The 17332-nt window shown below is 41.3% G+C and overlaps 1 protein-coding gene across 1 annotated transcript in view; it reads left to right on the forward strand.

The window, feature by feature from the left end:
* Positions 1 to 15749, forward strand: part of RFWD3 (ring finger and WD repeat domain 3) — a 34356-nt gene extending 18607 nt beyond the window's left edge. Inside the window, exons 7-13 of the mRNA XM_025993043.2 lie at positions 2547 to 2661; positions 3172 to 3400; positions 6199 to 6349; positions 8129 to 8305; positions 10134 to 10348; positions 11388 to 11599; positions 13342 to 15749. Coding sequence (XP_025848828.2) covers positions 2547 to 2661; positions 3172 to 3400; positions 6199 to 6349; positions 8129 to 8305; positions 10134 to 10348; positions 11388 to 11599; positions 13342 to 13485 — 1243 coding nt within the window. The 3' untranslated portion in view covers positions 13486 to 15749. The remainder of the gene's footprint in view (positions 1 to 2546; positions 2662 to 3171; positions 3401 to 6198; positions 6350 to 8128; positions 8306 to 10133; positions 10349 to 11387; positions 11600 to 13341) is intronic.
* Positions 15750 to 17332: the final 1583 nt, after the last annotated feature.

Genomic DNA, 17332 nt, shown 5'->3' on the forward strand with positions numbered 1-17332 from the left:
AAACTATTGGGACTACATCAAAATAAAGCTTCTGCACAGCAAAGGAAACAACCAACAAAACTAAAAAGCAACCTACTGAATGAGACAACATATTCATAAATGACATATCCAATAAAAGGTAAGTATCCAAAATATATAAAGAACTTACATAACACGCTAAAAACAAATAATCAAATTTTAAAAATGGACATGAACAGACATTTTTCTAAAGAAGACATCCAGATGGCCAACAGACGGAAGAGAAGATGTTCAGTATCACTCATCATTGGGGAAATGGAAATCAAAACTATAATGAGATATCCCTCACAACAGAATGGCTAAAAATCAAAAACACTAGAAACAACAGTGTTGGTGAAGATGTGGAGCAAAAGGTACCCTCTTACAATGCTGGTGGGGATGCACACTGGAGCAGCCACTGTGGAAGACAGTATGAAGGCTCTTCAAAAAATTAAAAATAGGGATCCCTGGGTGGCTCAGCGGTTTAGCGCCTGCCTTTGGCCCAGGGCATGATCTTGGAGTTCCGGGATCAAGTCCCACATCAGGCTCCCTGCATGGAACCTGCTTCTCCCTCTGCCTGTGTCTCTGCCTCTCTCTGTGTCTCTCATGAATAAATAAATAAAATATTTTTTAAAAATTTATATTTGGGGTACATCTTCTAGCTAGGCTTGCTCTAGCTTATTCATTCTAACTTCTGTAGAGTGTTCTAGTTCTCTAATTTAGAATTTCCTTGTATGTGTTTTGTATTGGTGGACAGTTAAGTTGGTTTCCAGTTTTCGTTCATATAAGCCATGGTGCAGAGAGATGGGCAAGATTTACTTTTTTTCTTTTCCAAATTATTACAACCCCCCACCCCCCCGAAAATTTCCAGTGTATTTATTGAAAAAAATCCACAGAAAGTGGACCAGCACAGTTCAAATCCATGTTGTTCAGGGGTCACCTGTACTGATTGTTTTCTGGTTGTGTATATTGCAAATAGCAATATACATAGCAGCATTATTTTACAATAGCCAAATTGGTCTGTGGCTTATCTCTGTTTATGTTATCTTTTGTTGGACATGATTTTTAATTTTAATATAGTACTGTATCTCTTGTTTTGGGTTTTGTCTCCATTTCTGCAAGGTCATAAAGACGTAACATCTTCTAAAGGTCTTTAGAATTTTTGTTTTTTATGTAGATTTTAACTATTTTTTAAACCTAATTTTGTGGATAACCAGGTATTGTAGCATAATTATTAAGTGATACGTTCTTCCTGTGTAAGTTTTCATTGCTACCTCTATCCTAGATTAAGTTTTTATATATGAATGGACTACTTTTAGGTTCCGTGGTCTCTTTGTTAGCTCTCGCCCCAGTATTCTGAAGTTATAATTTATAATTATAATTTATATTATAATTTAAAATACCTCCTCCCACCTTGTTCTGCAAATTGACTTTAATATTCTTGGCATTTTGCTCTTCCATATTAATTTTAAAAATAGTTTCCTAAGTTCCGTTTAATGCAATTTCAGTCAAGATTTCAAAGGGAACTTCAAAAGTTGATTGAAATTGATTGAAATTTTTAGAGTAACTTGAGAAGTTCTATCTTTGTGATTTCAAATCATTCTAGCCATGAGTATTATGTAATATCCTTCCACTAATTTTCTGTCTCCTTGTGCTTTTTACAAGTATACCTTGTTTCATAAAGGTCTTGCATGCTCTTTAACTTTATTCCTAGGTTGCTATTGTTAGAATTGCTCTTGTGAATGAACTTTTTCTTATTACGTTTACTAATCAGTCATCTGGCATATGGAAAATGCTGTTTTTTCCAGTAATCTTTATGCCCATCATGGGGTTCAAACCCAACAACCTTGAGATTGAGGGTCCTGTGTTCCTTCAACTGAGCCAGCCATGGCCCCTATCTAATTTTCTTGATCTTAATTCCAGTACCTTGCTAGTTTATGGCTTCTCTTGAACTTTCCATTGTTCCCCCTTTCCAGTTTTCATCTTTTTCTGAGTGGAAATTTTTTTTTCCCCTTTCATATTTTGAAAGTGTCTTTAGGTATATGCAAATTTATAATTTTTGTTCTTGATGAATGTATTTTTTCATTGTGCATTGTTCCTTTCAACTTCAGCTTCATTTTTGTAGTTTTATTTCAGTATCTGATGAACAGAGCTGGTAGCTTATTATTTTCTTTTAATCCAGTGGATAACCTTGGTCTTTTAATATGTCATTTTACTCTTATAATTTGGTACTAACTCAAGCAGTGGGCTTGGCTCTGTTCTCTCAATCAGCATTTTTGCATTTTTAGTTTCATTTCCTAGTAAAAGCCAAACTCCTGGCTATAACTGCCGATGTTCATGCTGAATCCCAGTGACTTGTGAGGTCAGCCCTGCGTGCTACTTTTTTGTAGTGTTTCTGGATGTGAGAGATTTTTCTTTTGTTACATTTTATTCACCACTGTGACTATTTACAGCATGACGTGTGTATCATAGCATGAACTTAATCTGATGTCTTGATGAGAAGTGTCCTGTAGTCCTAATCTTCTCCTGTTGTTGGCTCCCTCTTCTAGTTCCTTACTAAAGGAGCAGATGCTAAGGAAGCAGGCGGAGTTAGAATCAGCACAGTGCCGGCTCCAGCTTCAAGTACTCACTGACGAATGCAGCAAGCTTCATAGTCGTGTGCAGGTGAGTCTGCCCTTTCTTATCCAGAGAACTTGGAGATAGGAATGGCAAAGGGATCTAAATACAACTTTGGTTCATCTCACATACAAGTAAGGATTTACCAAGTTTTTCAGGAAGTAAGCAAGACTAACTCTTGATTCTGTTTTTGATTAAGAGCATTTGTCTGAAGCGTATACATTTTAGGATGAATCCTGCAATTTGAACTTTTAAAAATTAAACAGCCCACTGATAATTTGAATTTTAAGTCATTTTACCTCCCTGAATGTACCAATAGAACGAGGGCTATAGACAATGTGCCTAGTAAAGACTTTCAGCCCTAATATTTTATGATCTGTGCTCTCTTTAGTTCAGCTGCTTGTTGAAATACTGTGAAAACTGCAGCAGTGCTCTGGGATTCGTGTCAGCATTTCCATGTAATAGATAAGAAATGTCCCCATGTTAAATGAAGGAATTGTGCATGAGGGGAATAGGAAATGGAAAGCCTTCACATTTACAAAATCTTTTTCGTTTTAGGACTTGCAGAAACTTATCGTGCAGCATCGAGAGCAGATTTCACAGCACCCCAGGAGCTCCCAAGCATGTTTCCCAAACTGCCTGCCCTCCAGCCAGAGCCAGCACAAGTACCATTTCCAGAAGACCTTCACAGTGTCTCAGACAGGAAACTGCCGAATCATGACATACTGTGACACTCTCAGCTGCCTGGTGATGTCACAGCCTTCCCCTGAGGCCTCCTTCCTGCCAGGTGAACAATCCAGAACCTCAGCTTTCATGTTCATTGATCTCCTTAATTGAGACTTCACTGATCTCCTTTTTTTATAGAATCCAGGACTCACTAGTGGGTGAACACTGGCCATGGCCCACCAAATCAGCTTTCCTAGTCTGTTAATGCAGATGTAGCACTCTTAAGGTGCTACAAAGATATCTTTAGTGTCCCTTGGCTTCATTCTGTAAATATATTCACTAAGAGCTCAGAAATGCTAATTAATAACTGTGATAAAGTAAGAGAAGATGAGGTACTTGGAAGCATGGGTTACTGATATCATCCGAGGAGAAGAACATCCCTATATGTCCTGTTAAAGTCACAGATTCATGGGGGCACTTGACTGGCTTAGTTGGTAGAGTATGAGACTTGAATTTGAGTCCCATGTTGAGTTACAGGGTTTACTTAGAAAAAAAAAATTTTTTTTAATAAAAAATAAATAAAGTCAAAGATTGATTTTAGAGTAGAAATTTTTAAGATTTTTTTTAAAGTAATGTCTGCAGCCAACATGAAGCTCATACTTAGAACCCCGAGATCAAGAGTCACATGCTCTACTGATTGAGCATGGATATTTCCTAGACTGGAAATATTTTTAAAAACACTATCCAAAAAAAAAAAAAAAAACCACTATCCAGAGGTGCGTGGGTGGCTTAGTTGGCACAGCATCCAATTCTTGATTTTGGCTCAGGTTGCAGTCTCAGGGTCCTGGGATTGAGCCCCACATTGGGCTCTACGTTCAGTGGGGAGTCTGCTTGGGACTCTCTCCCTCTTGATCACTTCTGTCTCTCTAAAATAAATAAATCTTCAGAAAAGTAAAAATTACTATCCCAAGGGCTAATTCAAGTTGAAACAAGATTTAATACTTATTTTCAGTAGTATTCAAATTGACAAATTCTAAATAAAAGAATTTGGCAATACATTGATTAAGAATTGATAATAATACAGTAAATACTAAATTTTTTCATGTTTGTGCTTTTTAAAAAGCTTAACTTTAGATTGCCTTAATGTTGAAAACCAAATCTCATATACCCAGTTAAATCATTCTAATTGTTGTAGATGTTTCTTTCCATGATCTTTAGCGTATGATTTCTCCCAGCTGCCAGGTCCTTTGGCTTCAGCCTGATTTCCTTTTTACCCACTTACAAGTTCCATTCAAATGCTTCAAAACTGTGTCCCGGGGGATCCCTGGGTGGCTCAGTGGTTTAGCGCCTGCCTTTGGCCCAGGGCGCGATCCTGGAGTCCCAGGATCGGGTCCTGCGTCGGGCTCCTGACATGGAGCCTGCTTCTCACTCCTCCTGTGTGTCTCTGCCTCTCTCTCTAGGTCTATAATTAATAAATAAATAAATAAATAAATAAATAAATAATCAATCAATCAATCTGTGTCCCCCTAAACTTAGGTATATACAGGATTAAAAGAAGATTCCTAGACTATTGTGTATTTTTCTGTTTACTGATAGCTGGGAGTTGAGAGAAGCTCTGGTTAAGGGGAACATAAAAGAATTGTTTATAATGTTTCTCTTCCCATCCACATCTTTAATAAAAGATTTATCAAATAAAGCCTTCCGTATAAACTGGGAAAATACTTACTTTTTTAATTGTTCTCCCAATTGAGTATGATCTGTTCCTTTTTCCATAATACATCTATTCCACACAGCATAGCTAGCTCTTGAAAGCCTTTTGGTACTAATTTATCTTTGTTTCCTTTGATAATTAACTAGGTCAGTATTCGTGTTCCTTGTTGATTGAAGGCCTATAGTTTCCCTGTTTGTCTCTCTAGCTCTCCTAATTAATTCTGTTTCAAGAGAAAACACAATAAATTTTTCTCACTTTGTTCCCCAGAGAGGCTGAAATGTGACTCGAGGCTCTCCTGAATCTAGAATTTGACAAATTCTGTTTGTGGATAACTTGGATAATAATAGATACCTAGTAAAAATAAATACATTATCAGAGCCTAGGAAGAGAAGAGAGTAACAAATAAATTAAAAAGGACAAGTTTGGGGGGGAATTTTTTTCCCCTTTGGAATGCTGCAAATTGATTAGAATACTTGAAGTGTCATCTGTTTTTATTCCATTCAGATAAATGCCATTTCTTGACCACCTGACATAGAAATCACATATCTCTATTCCTTGTTTTCACTCTCTCTGTATCTTCACTGTCTGTGGATCTCTATATTAATAGCTTTATTGAAATATGACTGACATGCAATAATTTGCACATATTGAAAGTATATAGTTGAATGAATTTTGATATATGTATATACCTCTGAAACCATCTCCACAATCAAGATAACATACCTCATGCCCTTTATAATCCATCTCCCCCATCTGCCCTTACCCCCTCTCCTCATCCCTAGGCAGCCACTGATCTATTTTCTGTCACTATACATTAATTTGCATTTTTTAGAATTTTACAGAAACATAATCATACATAATCATAATCATTTTTTGTCTGGCTTCTTTCAGTATAAAGTTTTGGAGATTTGTCCATATTATTATGTATATCAATAGTTCATTTCCTTGTATTGCTGGGTAGTTATTCCATTGTATGTTATATACATGTATGTGTAGTGGTTTACCCATTCACCTGTTGTCAGATATCTGGAGTGGAATATACTTCTTAAAATAATTATGACCTTGGGGAATTTTTATTTTCTTCGTTTAACCAGCTGTTTTCCAGGAATTTAGATGCCAGGAAAGCTGAACAGAGAGCTACTTGAAAAGGTAGTTTGCTTTGCCTTAAATTGACTTTCAGTGATTTCATGCTCTCTCGTCGTTGGCAGGCTTTGGCGTTAAGATGTTGAGTACTGCCAACATGAAAAGCAGTCAGTACATTCCCATGCATGGCAAACAGATCCGAGGACTGGCTTTCAGTAGTCGGTCCAAAGGCTTACTACTCTCGGCTTCCCTAGACAGCACTGTGAAGCTAACCAGGTGAGTGCCTCAGGGAGGAAGATGGGGCCTGGGCTTTTAGTGTTGAACTGCATAGAAATTCGTATCTGTGTTAGGATGGCTTTAACTCATTTTTCTTTCTTTCTTTCTTTTTTTTTTTTTTTTGGTCTGAGGCATTGTCTTCTGAGATCCAGGGTCATTGATTTTTTTTTTTTTTAAGATTTTATTTTTTTATTCATGAGAGACACAGGCAGAGGGAGAAGCAGGCCCCATGTAGGGAGCCCGATGTGGGACTTGATCCCGGGTCTCCAGGATCAGACCCTGGGCTGAAGGCGGCACTAAACCGCTAGGCCACCCGGGTTGCCCAGGGTCATTGAATTTAAAATGTATTGCTTTTCAAAGTAGATACAATAGGCTGCAAAACAGTATATGCAATGCCCTGTTTCTTTAAAAATGATCTGTATCACAACATACATCTTAAGCCAGGCAGATGAGAGAAACACCCTAGAGATGGTTGAATGACAATATGGAGGGAGCCTTGGTACTGGGCACCACGAGGTTACCTACCAGCTTGGAACTGCTTATTCCTGGTCTGTTACTGGGATCCTCCTGCTAAACAAAAATACTCTCCAGGAGCTTACTGTCTTGAGGTGTTGTGATTTCTCTCTCATCAGTAACCCTCAGTTACTGTATTTTATCCTTCATGTGCCCTGCGACTTCTGTGAGCCAGATCTGAATGTGCTGAGTGCCTTCATCTTTTAGAAAGTAGTTCTGATCAGACATCTGATGGTTGGCTTCCTGTTCTGCAGTTAAATCTGAGGCACATCATGATATCACTATCAGGCATGATAAGCCTTCTGACTTTTTAAGAATGCTTCAGCTTAAAAAAAAAAAAAAAAAAAAAAGAATGCTTCAGCTTGGGACGCCTTGGTGTCTCAGCGGTTGAGCTCCTGCCTTCAGCCCAGGGCGTGATCCTGGAGTTCCGGGATCGGGATCGAGTTCCACATCGGGCTCCCTGCATGGAGCCTGCTTCTCTCTCTCTCTGCCTATGTCTCTGCCTTTCTGTGTGTGGGTGTCTCATGAATAAATAAATAAAATCTTTTTTTAAAAAATGCTTCAGCTTAGTTAGCCCCAAAACTCAATATAACATTGTTTTATATTTATGTATGTGTTGTGTTTTTTCCTAGTGGTGTTAAAAAATAGGTGAAAAAAGTGCAGGTTAAAGACTAAAGTGATATTAATGACTACCTCTGGGTAGTTCTGGGTAGTTAGTTTTGTTTTTCTTGTAGGTATATTCTAATTTTTTAGCATTGAATACCTGTATTATAGATAATTATGGAGAATTGAGGTAGAGTGGGGAATGTGCTGTTTAAATACCTTTTTAACTTATATTATTTTCCTTACATTTCAAGAGGAAAACTTACATCCCCCAAAACAAATAATTTGTAGTTAAAAGGGGTTACTAGGCAATCCCTAGAGAAAATTGGAAATCCCAAAATAGTTTGGCTGTGTGGGTATGTTCTTAAGATTATCATTGGGGGCATCAGGGTGGCTCAGTCAGTTGAGTGTCTACCTTTTGCTCAGGTCATGATCCGAGGGTTCTGGGATTGAGCCTCACATTCAGCTTGCTGCTCAGCAGGAAGTCTGCCTCTCCCTCTCCCTCTGACCTCCACTTCCCACCCCCTTTGTGCTTGCTCTCTCACTCTCAAATAAATATCATCTGTTTTTTAAAAAGATTATCAGTGAAATGATAATCTTTATATCTTTGTTATATATTTGATTTTCTTAATGCGTAATTGTAAAAGTCTTATATCTCCACAGCCTGGAGACAAATACAGTGGTCCAGACATATAATGCAGGACGTCCTGTCTGGAGCTGCTGCTGGTGTCTTGATGAAAGTAATCACATCTATGCCGGACTGGTCAATGGTTCGATTCTGCTCTATGACCTTCGAAACACGAGCTCTCATATCCAGGAGTTAGCACCCCAGAAAGCCAGGTAGGGAGCTACTTACTTTTCCCTGTAGATAGCAGCTTTCTGTTGGATATGAATCCTCTCTTTTGAGAATGTTTACATTTGGTCAGAATTTCTCACAGAGGGCAGTTCTCTGAGTCCAGTGATGTCTTCTCATTTTGGACTCCCTAAGATCCTTTGTATGTGTTCATGATATTTCTACATGGTAGAAAGTCCTAGTACCAAGTATAGCCAGGTTCATACAGTCACTCATCACCCAACATGGCAAAATGAAGTCAGATCTGTGTTCAAAACCCGGTTCTACTGCATAGGAGCTGTGTGACCTTTGTCACGTGTCTTGGCTTGTTACAGCTATTGCAGAGGAAGAGATCAGTAAAAGGCCTATAAAAAAATGATTTAAAACTTCCCTAACCTCCAGCTAAACAAACTTGGTCTAAAGATACCATGTTACTATGATTTATCATTTATAATCCAGTTACAGAATTGGGAGATTTTTAGAGTCAGCCCAAATTCTGAGGATGGGTGGCCACCTGCACCACTATGACTCTTCAGAATGTGTTGAGTACCATTTGGGTGTAATACTCTCCTAAAGGCATAAATTTCTCAAAAGGAGAAGTGGTGGAGTCTGACTTAGGCCAAAATGAGAAGTATCTTAAAAGAGAATTTCTATTTCCAATGTGAATATATTTTAAAAGGGGGGAGGGGATCTAAACAGAAAGATACCACTGGGATCCCTGGGTGGCGCAGCGGTTTGGCACCTGCCTTTGGCCCAGGGCGCGATCTTGGAGACCCGGGATCGAATCCCACGTCAGGCTCCTGGTGCATGGAGCCTGCTTCTCCCTCTGCCTGTGTCTCTGCCTCTCTCTCTCTCTGTGTGACTATCATAAATAAAAATAAAAAAAAAAAAGAAAGAAAGAAAAATACCACTATAGTAACGATATAGTAATTGGTTACTAAACCTAGGCTCAGCACTTTGGAGTCTTTTCATTTGGGTGGGGTAGACTCATGCTTCAGTTATGCGGGCCTGAAGAGAACTGATGTAAACTTTTACAGATGTCAACTCCTAACAAACATGCTAACTGCCATTGATGTAGAGGGATCCAGACGGAGTAGGCAAGAACATGGAGCAAATAGCAAGGAAAGGGTAATTGTATGTAATGTTCATTTCTGCTTTAGTTTGCTTCATTGTGACAGGGCAATGAAAGAAAGCAGACCAAGTGACCCCTTTGGCAACTTCAGCAGAAGCAAAGTTCATAGGAATATAGTGGCAGGCTAATAACTTCTGAGAGAATTCTTGGCATACAATTCTGGTCATATGCTTGCAGAAAGAGATTTAGAATATGTCTAAAGAAACAATCTTGTTTCTGAATTAAAATGTGGTTGCTTCAGGGACACCTGGCTGGCTCAGTTGGAAGAGCACATGACTTGATCTCCGAGGTCTTGAGTTGGAGCTCCATGTTGGGTGTGCAGATTACTTAAAAAGAAAAATGCAATTGCCTCAGGCTATATTTTAATTGAAGGATCTGTCAGCTACAGCTCTTTATTAGATGTGTGAGCTGCGTTTCCTTTTTTTTTTTTTTTTCCTGCATTTCCTTTCTGACTTTACTTGTGTCTGTGGCCAACCCCTTTACTAGAAGCTTCACACCAGTCAAGCTTCTTGGATTTGTGATCTTGTACTGTTAGAGTAGGTTGGTAGTTTTGATCCAATGTCAAAGGATAGTGACCCACAGAAGGTCTTTATTTAACCTCTTCTGTAGAGGTAGGACTGCTCGGGGGCTCCTGACACTGGGGTCTGGAGTCTGGAATTGTACAAGTACTGGAATGTGAAACAGTTTTCTTTCTTTCCCTCCAGATGCCCGCTGGTGTCCCTATCCTACATACCCAGAGCTGCCTCATCTGCATTTCCATATGGTGGGGTGTTGGCTGGAACTTTGGAGAACGCTTCCTTCTGGGAGCTAAAAATGGGCTTTTCTCATTGGCCTCATACGCTGCCCATGGAGCCAGGGGGCTATGTAGACTTTCAGACAGAGAGCAGCACACGGCACTGTCTTGTGACCTACAGGCCCGGTGAGTGTTAGGATGTCCTGGTCGGACTTTCTGTGGTTTGTCTGGGAGCACATTGGTTCAAGGGAGAGAGGGAGAGTTTGCCCTGCCCTTCAGGTAGCACCAAGAAACCCCTCACAGACTAACAGCTCTTGCTACTGCATTCAGGATGGTGGTCCCACCTACAGGATAACTGGGTAGCTCAACGGTTGAGCGTCTGCCTTCGGCTCAGGTCATGATCCCTGGGGTCTGGGATCGAGTCCCACGTCAGGCTCCCTGCATGGGGCCTGCTTCTCCCTCTGCCTCTGTGTCTCTCATAAATAAATAAATAAAATCTTTAAAAAAAAAAAAGATGGTGGCCCCACCTTCCTCCCTAGAGCCTTCCTTCCTCTGCTCCTCACTTGCGTGAGGAATCCACCAGGTACTCTGTGGAGTGAGCTGGCCACTTTAGAAGCCCCTGTGATTTAGAATAGTCATGGAATTCAAGCCAGTGAGTCACCCTCAATGCAATTTTGTCTTCTGTTGCCCTTAAGGAAGATAAAAACCTGAGCCAGGGGTTTGGCAGGATATAGTGATTTCACTAAAAAGGATAGCTTAGGGACAGCCCAGGTGGCTCAGCGATTTAGCGCTGCTAGTGCCGCCTTCAGCCCAGGGCGTGATCCTGGAGTCCCGGGATCGAGTCCCAAGTCGGGCTCCCTGCATGGAGCCTGCTTCTCCCTCTGCCTGTCTCTCTTTCTCTCTCTCTCTCTCTCTATCATGAATAAATAAATAAAATCTTTAAAAAAAAAAAAAAAAAAAAAAGGATAGCTTAGGCTCAGAACTATTTCCCCCATAGGCAAAAATCTGTTGGAAATAACTTGCTTTATCTTAGCCAGGGGTTCTGAATTTCATTTGTGCTGTATTATTTTGTTCTTGTTATTATGGTTGCTTTGTAGCTCTTCTTGTTGGTTTAATAAATAGTGGCTTTTCCACTCAGATAGTCTGTAAGCATCTGAGGTTCAGGTACTTCATGAATTTCTTTGGATCATCCCCATGGAGCAACATTGATTTCTCTGTCTCGTAGATAAAAATCACAACACTTTACGAAGTGTGCTGATGGAGATGTCCTACAAGCTGGATGATGCTGGAGAGCCAGTCTGTATCTGCCATCCTGTACAAACGTTCCTTGGGGGACCTACTTGCAAACTACTGACCAAAAGTGCCATTTTCCAAAACCCAGAGAATGATGGCAGCATCCTGGTGTGTACTGGGGACGAAGCATCAAATTCTGCCTTGGTGAGCCTATTATCTTTTTATGTAGAAATGTACAGAGCAGAAAGCCAAAGTTCTCCATAATTGCACATTTCTGTGTGTGTGTGTATGTATGTGTGTCTGTAGGATTGCTTATTTTTATCCAAGTCACACTTTACATACTGCTCTGTAATTTGCTCTTCTCCCATTTAACGTTCTAGCATAGATATCTTTTCATTTTAGTATCTATCGATCCACCTCATTCTTTTTTACGTGAGCTATAGTGTTCTATGGGCTGCCTTATGAATCTTTTTTTTTTTTTTTAAGATTTTATTTACTTATTCATGAGAGGCACAGATTGAGAGAGAGGCAGAGACATAGGCAGAGGGAGAAGAAGTCTCCCTGCGGGGAATCTGATGAAGGACTCGATCCTGAGACCCCGGGATCATGACCTAAGCCGAAGGTAGACGCTAAACCACTGAGCCACCCAGGCATCCCCCATCTTATGAATCTTTAAAGAAAAATAATAATAAGGAACTACTGAAACACCTATAAAATAATTGATTCAGGGAGGCCTGGATGGCTCAATTGGTTAAGCATCTGCCTTCGGCCTGGGTCATAATCCCGGGGTTCTGGGATCAAGCCCCGAGTCCAACTTCCTGCTCAGCAGGGAGCCTTCTTCTCTCTCCCTCTTTGGCTCCCCCTGCTTGTGCTCTCACTTTCTCAAATAAATCAAATCTTTTTAATTAATTAATTAATTAGTTGATTCAGGTACCAGTTTCATCAGTTCAGGGTGAAACCAACAGATGAATGATTGATGGGGAATTATACAGTGGAAGAGTCAGTCTGTCGTGACCTGAACACATTGATCAACATTAACCTCACTGTAAGTGGGTTAACAAATAATTTGCCTCTTAATATAAGACAGTAAGAAGCTCATGGCGCCTTCTATAAGATGCCCTTGAACCTAAATCTAATGAAGCTTTGGAGCACTGCTGACTGATAAAGTTACACTAGCCACATAAACACTTGAAATGTGATTAGTGTGAATGAAGAACTTAATTTTTAAATTTTAATTTAAATGGCTTTATGTGGCTAGTGGTCACCATATTGGATAACACTACTATAGAATAAGGGTAAAATGACATGAAGTAAGCAAAAAAAAAATATATATATATAGAGAGAGAGAGACTTAGTAAAGCTGATGTGGTAAAAGGCTTAATAATCTGGGTGATTGGTAGTTCATTGAACTACCCTACTTTTTATTATTAAAATTTTTTCGTAAGAAGTTTTTGAAAAGGATAAGCACTAGATAGAAGATTTTGTGAGGGCAGAGGCAGGGACTTTTTGTTTTATTGACTCTTCTGTCCCTAGAAGAGTTGCAGGCATCTTGATGGAAGGGCTGAATGCTAGGCTTGGTTCCTAGATCCTCTCATGGGTAGACCCTTTGCTAATTACAGTGGCAAAGGCCACACCTAAACTATGCTGCATATCCTGGCTTTGTGAAGGTTAGGGATGGTCTGGTCTACTCCCCAGGCAGTGCTCTCTGCAGCTCTTTGAAAGTTGTCTGATGGGATTAAGGGGGGGCACTTGGGATGAGCACCAGTGATGTATGGAACTGTTGAATCATTGTATCGTACACCAGACACTAATATTACACTGTATGTTAACTAACTAGAATTTAAATAAAAACCTTTAAAAAACCCACAAAGTTGTTTGATGATAAAGCAAGCGAGTCCCCCAGGCTGAATTGAATGACTCCTGACCCTTATCTCTGTCTTTTTTAGCTGTGGGATGCTGGCAGTGGCTCGTTGCTGCAGGAACTGCAGGCTGGCCAGCCTGTCTTGGACATCTGCCCATTTGAGGTGAACCATAGTAGCTACTTGGCTACCTTAACAGAGAAGGTGGTCCACATCTATAGGTGGGAGTGACCGTGTCTGGAACTTAGCAGGCATGCTGCCGGTTTATATCAGATGTTTGCTAGCAGCTAGAAGCCCTGACCAAGATTTCTGCTTATTACCTGTGGTCTAGAATTTCTGGGATCGTGATTCCTTTGGGTTGATGTAACTCTAAGACTCCAGGTCACTGAAACACTACAGATTGTATAATTGCAGTGTCCATCGAAAAAGTGACGGGTACTCCCATCTACATTATTCATGTCTTGGGTTAAAATCCTTCGTGAATCTGTTGGGAAGCTCTATTTCTGATCAGATGTTCTGCTGGACCTCATTTAGGATATGAGTGTACACCAAGCATTTTCTGAAGGATGTGACACCCGCCTAAGTGGTCTTGTCACTTGAGCTCTATGACTTGGGAATGAATGCTTATATCCCAGAAGGGACTAACCATCTTCATGTTGCTTGGATGCACCATGGATGCAGAAGAGTCTTCAGTTGAACACAAGAGGGCACTCTACAACCTGGTGAAGAATTTGCTCTATTTCTGACCTTGTGTGTTGACAACCTTTTAGTAACTTGGTCTCATCTCTGCAGAAGTGTGTGGTAGAACACATCTGGTCTGCTTTGTGGCAGCAACAGATCTACTCCAGATGTGCAGTGCCAGGATATTGGCCAGGCCAGAGATGGAGGCAGCTGATAATCTTACAGACCCTTTCCTAATGCTGAGTGCATTAAGTTCATCACATTGTAGGAGCCAAGGAAAGGGACCAGTTGTTTGAGCAGTGGAGAAGCCTCATTTTTTTCTACGTGGCGTGGCACTTCGTGATTGGTTTTATATAAGCGAATGCCCTGAAAAACCACTCCTTTTCCCTCACACTAGGAAAAGATGAGTGATATGTCAAAGCTTACTCAAGTCTCCTAGTAAAAGAGATCAAGAGCAAAGGGCTAACCAAGAGAAGCTTACAAAAAGAGAAGCTGCTTAGACCACCCCTGAAAACAGGAGAAGGGCATGTCTCTTCCCTTTTGAAAGAGTTCTTGAGTAGAGCCAACCACTAAGAGTAAGAGGTCTATTCTTGAGCGTCTTTAGAGTTCCCAGGTAGAGCCTTCCTCCTGTGAAACCGATGTTTGGCTTTAGCTTTCTCTGATATGCCTCCCTTCCTAACCTTTTTTAAGAAGTGTTAGAAAAATAGTTATGCTCAGGAAGATAATAGAGGTTGGAAGCTGGTGTGGATTGCAAGGAGAAGCCCGCCAGCTCTTATTCCAACCGTGGACTGTCCACCATCGTGAGCTGCACTTCTCTCCAGTAGAGGGTTCACTTTCGCTTGTCTTTCGCTTTGCCTACCTCTACTCTGCTAAGCCACAGTCCACAACAGAACAGGCCTCAGGTATGGGGGTCAGTGCCCTGTTCTTAGAAACAGTATGGCCCACAGTGTGACTTTCTTAAATAATTGTTCTGGAATTTTTTTTTTTTTTTTTTTTTAAACAGTTCTGGCCTGGAACCTCCTGAGCTATTGCCAGCATTTCTCACCAGCCAAGGGGTTATTGCAGTAGATTTCCCCAGAGTTCCAAGTTGTAGTTGTGCCTTTTAAAGAATGTCCTCCTATTTTAATACATCTTTCCAAAAGCCAGTTTCCAGAGCCTGGGAAAGAACTTCCTTTCCTCAGAAGAGATAAGTCCTTTCAATATGTTGATGATTCAGAATGACTACCCGGGCCTAGAGCATCAGTGGCAGAGAGGGATTTGGATTAAAGAGCAGAACTCCTCTGGTTTCAGAAGATTGTTAGAGACGATGCAGTTGGCTGGGACAAAACCTGGAGCGGGTTTAGGATGAGACTCGGGCTGAAAGTACACTCAGCTGATGCTGATCGGCTCCCCCGAGCATAGGAACCAAGGGACTTGTTACCACAGATGTTGGGTGAATCTCAGGTCTTGCCAATTCTTGCATTCCTCCAGTAAACGTGAGTGCTTAAGAAACAAATTGATGTAGCTTTAACTGATTTCTTCAAAGGAAAAGACTTTGCCCCCAGCCACCCTTAGCCCTGCTCCCTTCAGCCTGCAAGAGAGGACGTCTGGAGACCCTAGTCCTGGGCTCCCATGCAGCGCCAGGCTCTGCCCCAACATGTTGCCTCACCCCTGTCTCTAAGGTGGTTTTCCCATTTGAGAGTTTGGAGTTAAGGAGACTTAAAATACCTTGTACCTGCTTTGACAAACAAGGCCGTGGGATCTCTGTTCGTGTTCTGTGTTTTAATGTTTGTGTACATGTTAATATGAAAATAAAGCATTTGCCGTGTGTACGAGCTCTGGTGTCTTGTCTGACTGCCAGAGGCAGGAACATGTCTGCCTCTTGGGAAAGTGGTACAATCTCAGCCTGGGAGACTCCTTCATTTCATGCAGTACTGGGTCTGAATTACACAGGATGGTCTCTGGACCTGAAGTAAACATCTTATTTAAATTGATGAGGTGATTTAACTGGCAGTTCTCTTCTGTTGCTAATGGGAAACTGTGTGTTTGCTTAAGAACTTGCCTACGTTGGTTATTTGTCTGTTTGCTCTTAGATCCAAGGGGATTAATCTTGGAAACTACATTTCCCAGACTCCCTTTGCCCACTGGCTTCCTTGGTACTTTCTTTGAATCCAGAAAACTGTAATGTGGGAGGAGGGGAGTGGAGGGGAGAACTTACCCTTTTATTTATTTTAGTCTTTGGCAGCACAGGACAGTGACTGCAGCGCTGGGCAAGCATGGACTCTGGGTTCCTGCTCAGCACAGTTCTGGCCTCTTGCCTTGGTGTCTTTGTTCTGTTTAGTTCAGGAATTTCTGTGGCCATAAATCATGGTTCTGGGATTAGATGGGAAAGGCTGAAAATGCTTTCCAGCTGAACAGCAAATGGAGTATACTAGACTCCAGGAGGACTGTGCTGTTGTCCTGGGGCCTGGTCCTTCGACAGCAAATGACTGACACGGGTCCCAGGGCAGAAGGAAGCCCCGTGTTAAAAACCCAACGCCGTATTTTTCTTTCCCACAGTACTCATTTCCCATGTCCGATTGGCTGCCAAGTGAAATTCTGGAAACAGACATTTGTGTGTCCTTGTCTTTTAATGAGTCAACTTCGGTGTGTTGGTAACAGCTGCTTCTATTTATCCCCTAAGTCCCATCCTGATCTATTGATTAGAAAGCAGGGTGCGGAGTTGGCTGAGGGAGGAGCCTGCTGTGGAAATGGGAAGTGAGGATGGATGCCATGGACCCTCACCATCGCCCTGAAAAAGTAACAGTAGCTTTATCCAAACATGGCTATACTAAGCAGAAGGGCTCACCTAGAAGCTGGACATGGGCCGAAACTAATAATACCTGGATTTGGTTAAAAGGAAATGTTCCCCATTGAGAGGAAAACAAAGGAAGTTCAGAACTTCACTTAACAGAAGATTGGGTAAAAAGACCTGGAGGTTTTCTGTTATGTAAGCTAAGCTCTGTGAGCTGCCAGCGGTTCGATGGACTGTGGGTTAATGGAAGTGGGGGCTTGGCAGACCACTTGTTCCTGGAATGAAGAAGGGAATATCTGCCGCTGGATAAAGACCCTGCCATCTGATTAAAATGCCAGCACTACGAAAAAATAAAATGCCACCATGAGGTTAAAGCACCACTTCCAGAAAGGTCCTGGTAAATCCCAAGACTTGAGCTCTAGTAGGGATGTTAGATGTTGGTGTGGTTCCACTGTTTCTCTTAAACATGGTGTAGAAAATTGACTGTTCGGGGCACTTGCGTGGCACAGTGGTTGAGCGTCTGCCTTCGCCTCAGGGCGTAATCCTGAGGTCCTGGGATTGAGTCCTCCCCCCAGGGGGCCTGCTTCTCCCTCTGCCTGTTTCTCTGCCTCTCTCTCTCTCTCT

The sequence above is a fragment of the Vulpes vulpes genome, chromosome 12, assembly GCF_048418805.1.
Source record: "Vulpes vulpes isolate BD-2025 chromosome 12, VulVul3, whole genome shotgun sequence".
Taxonomy (NCBI): domain Eukaryota; kingdom Metazoa; phylum Chordata; class Mammalia; order Carnivora; family Canidae; genus Vulpes; species Vulpes vulpes.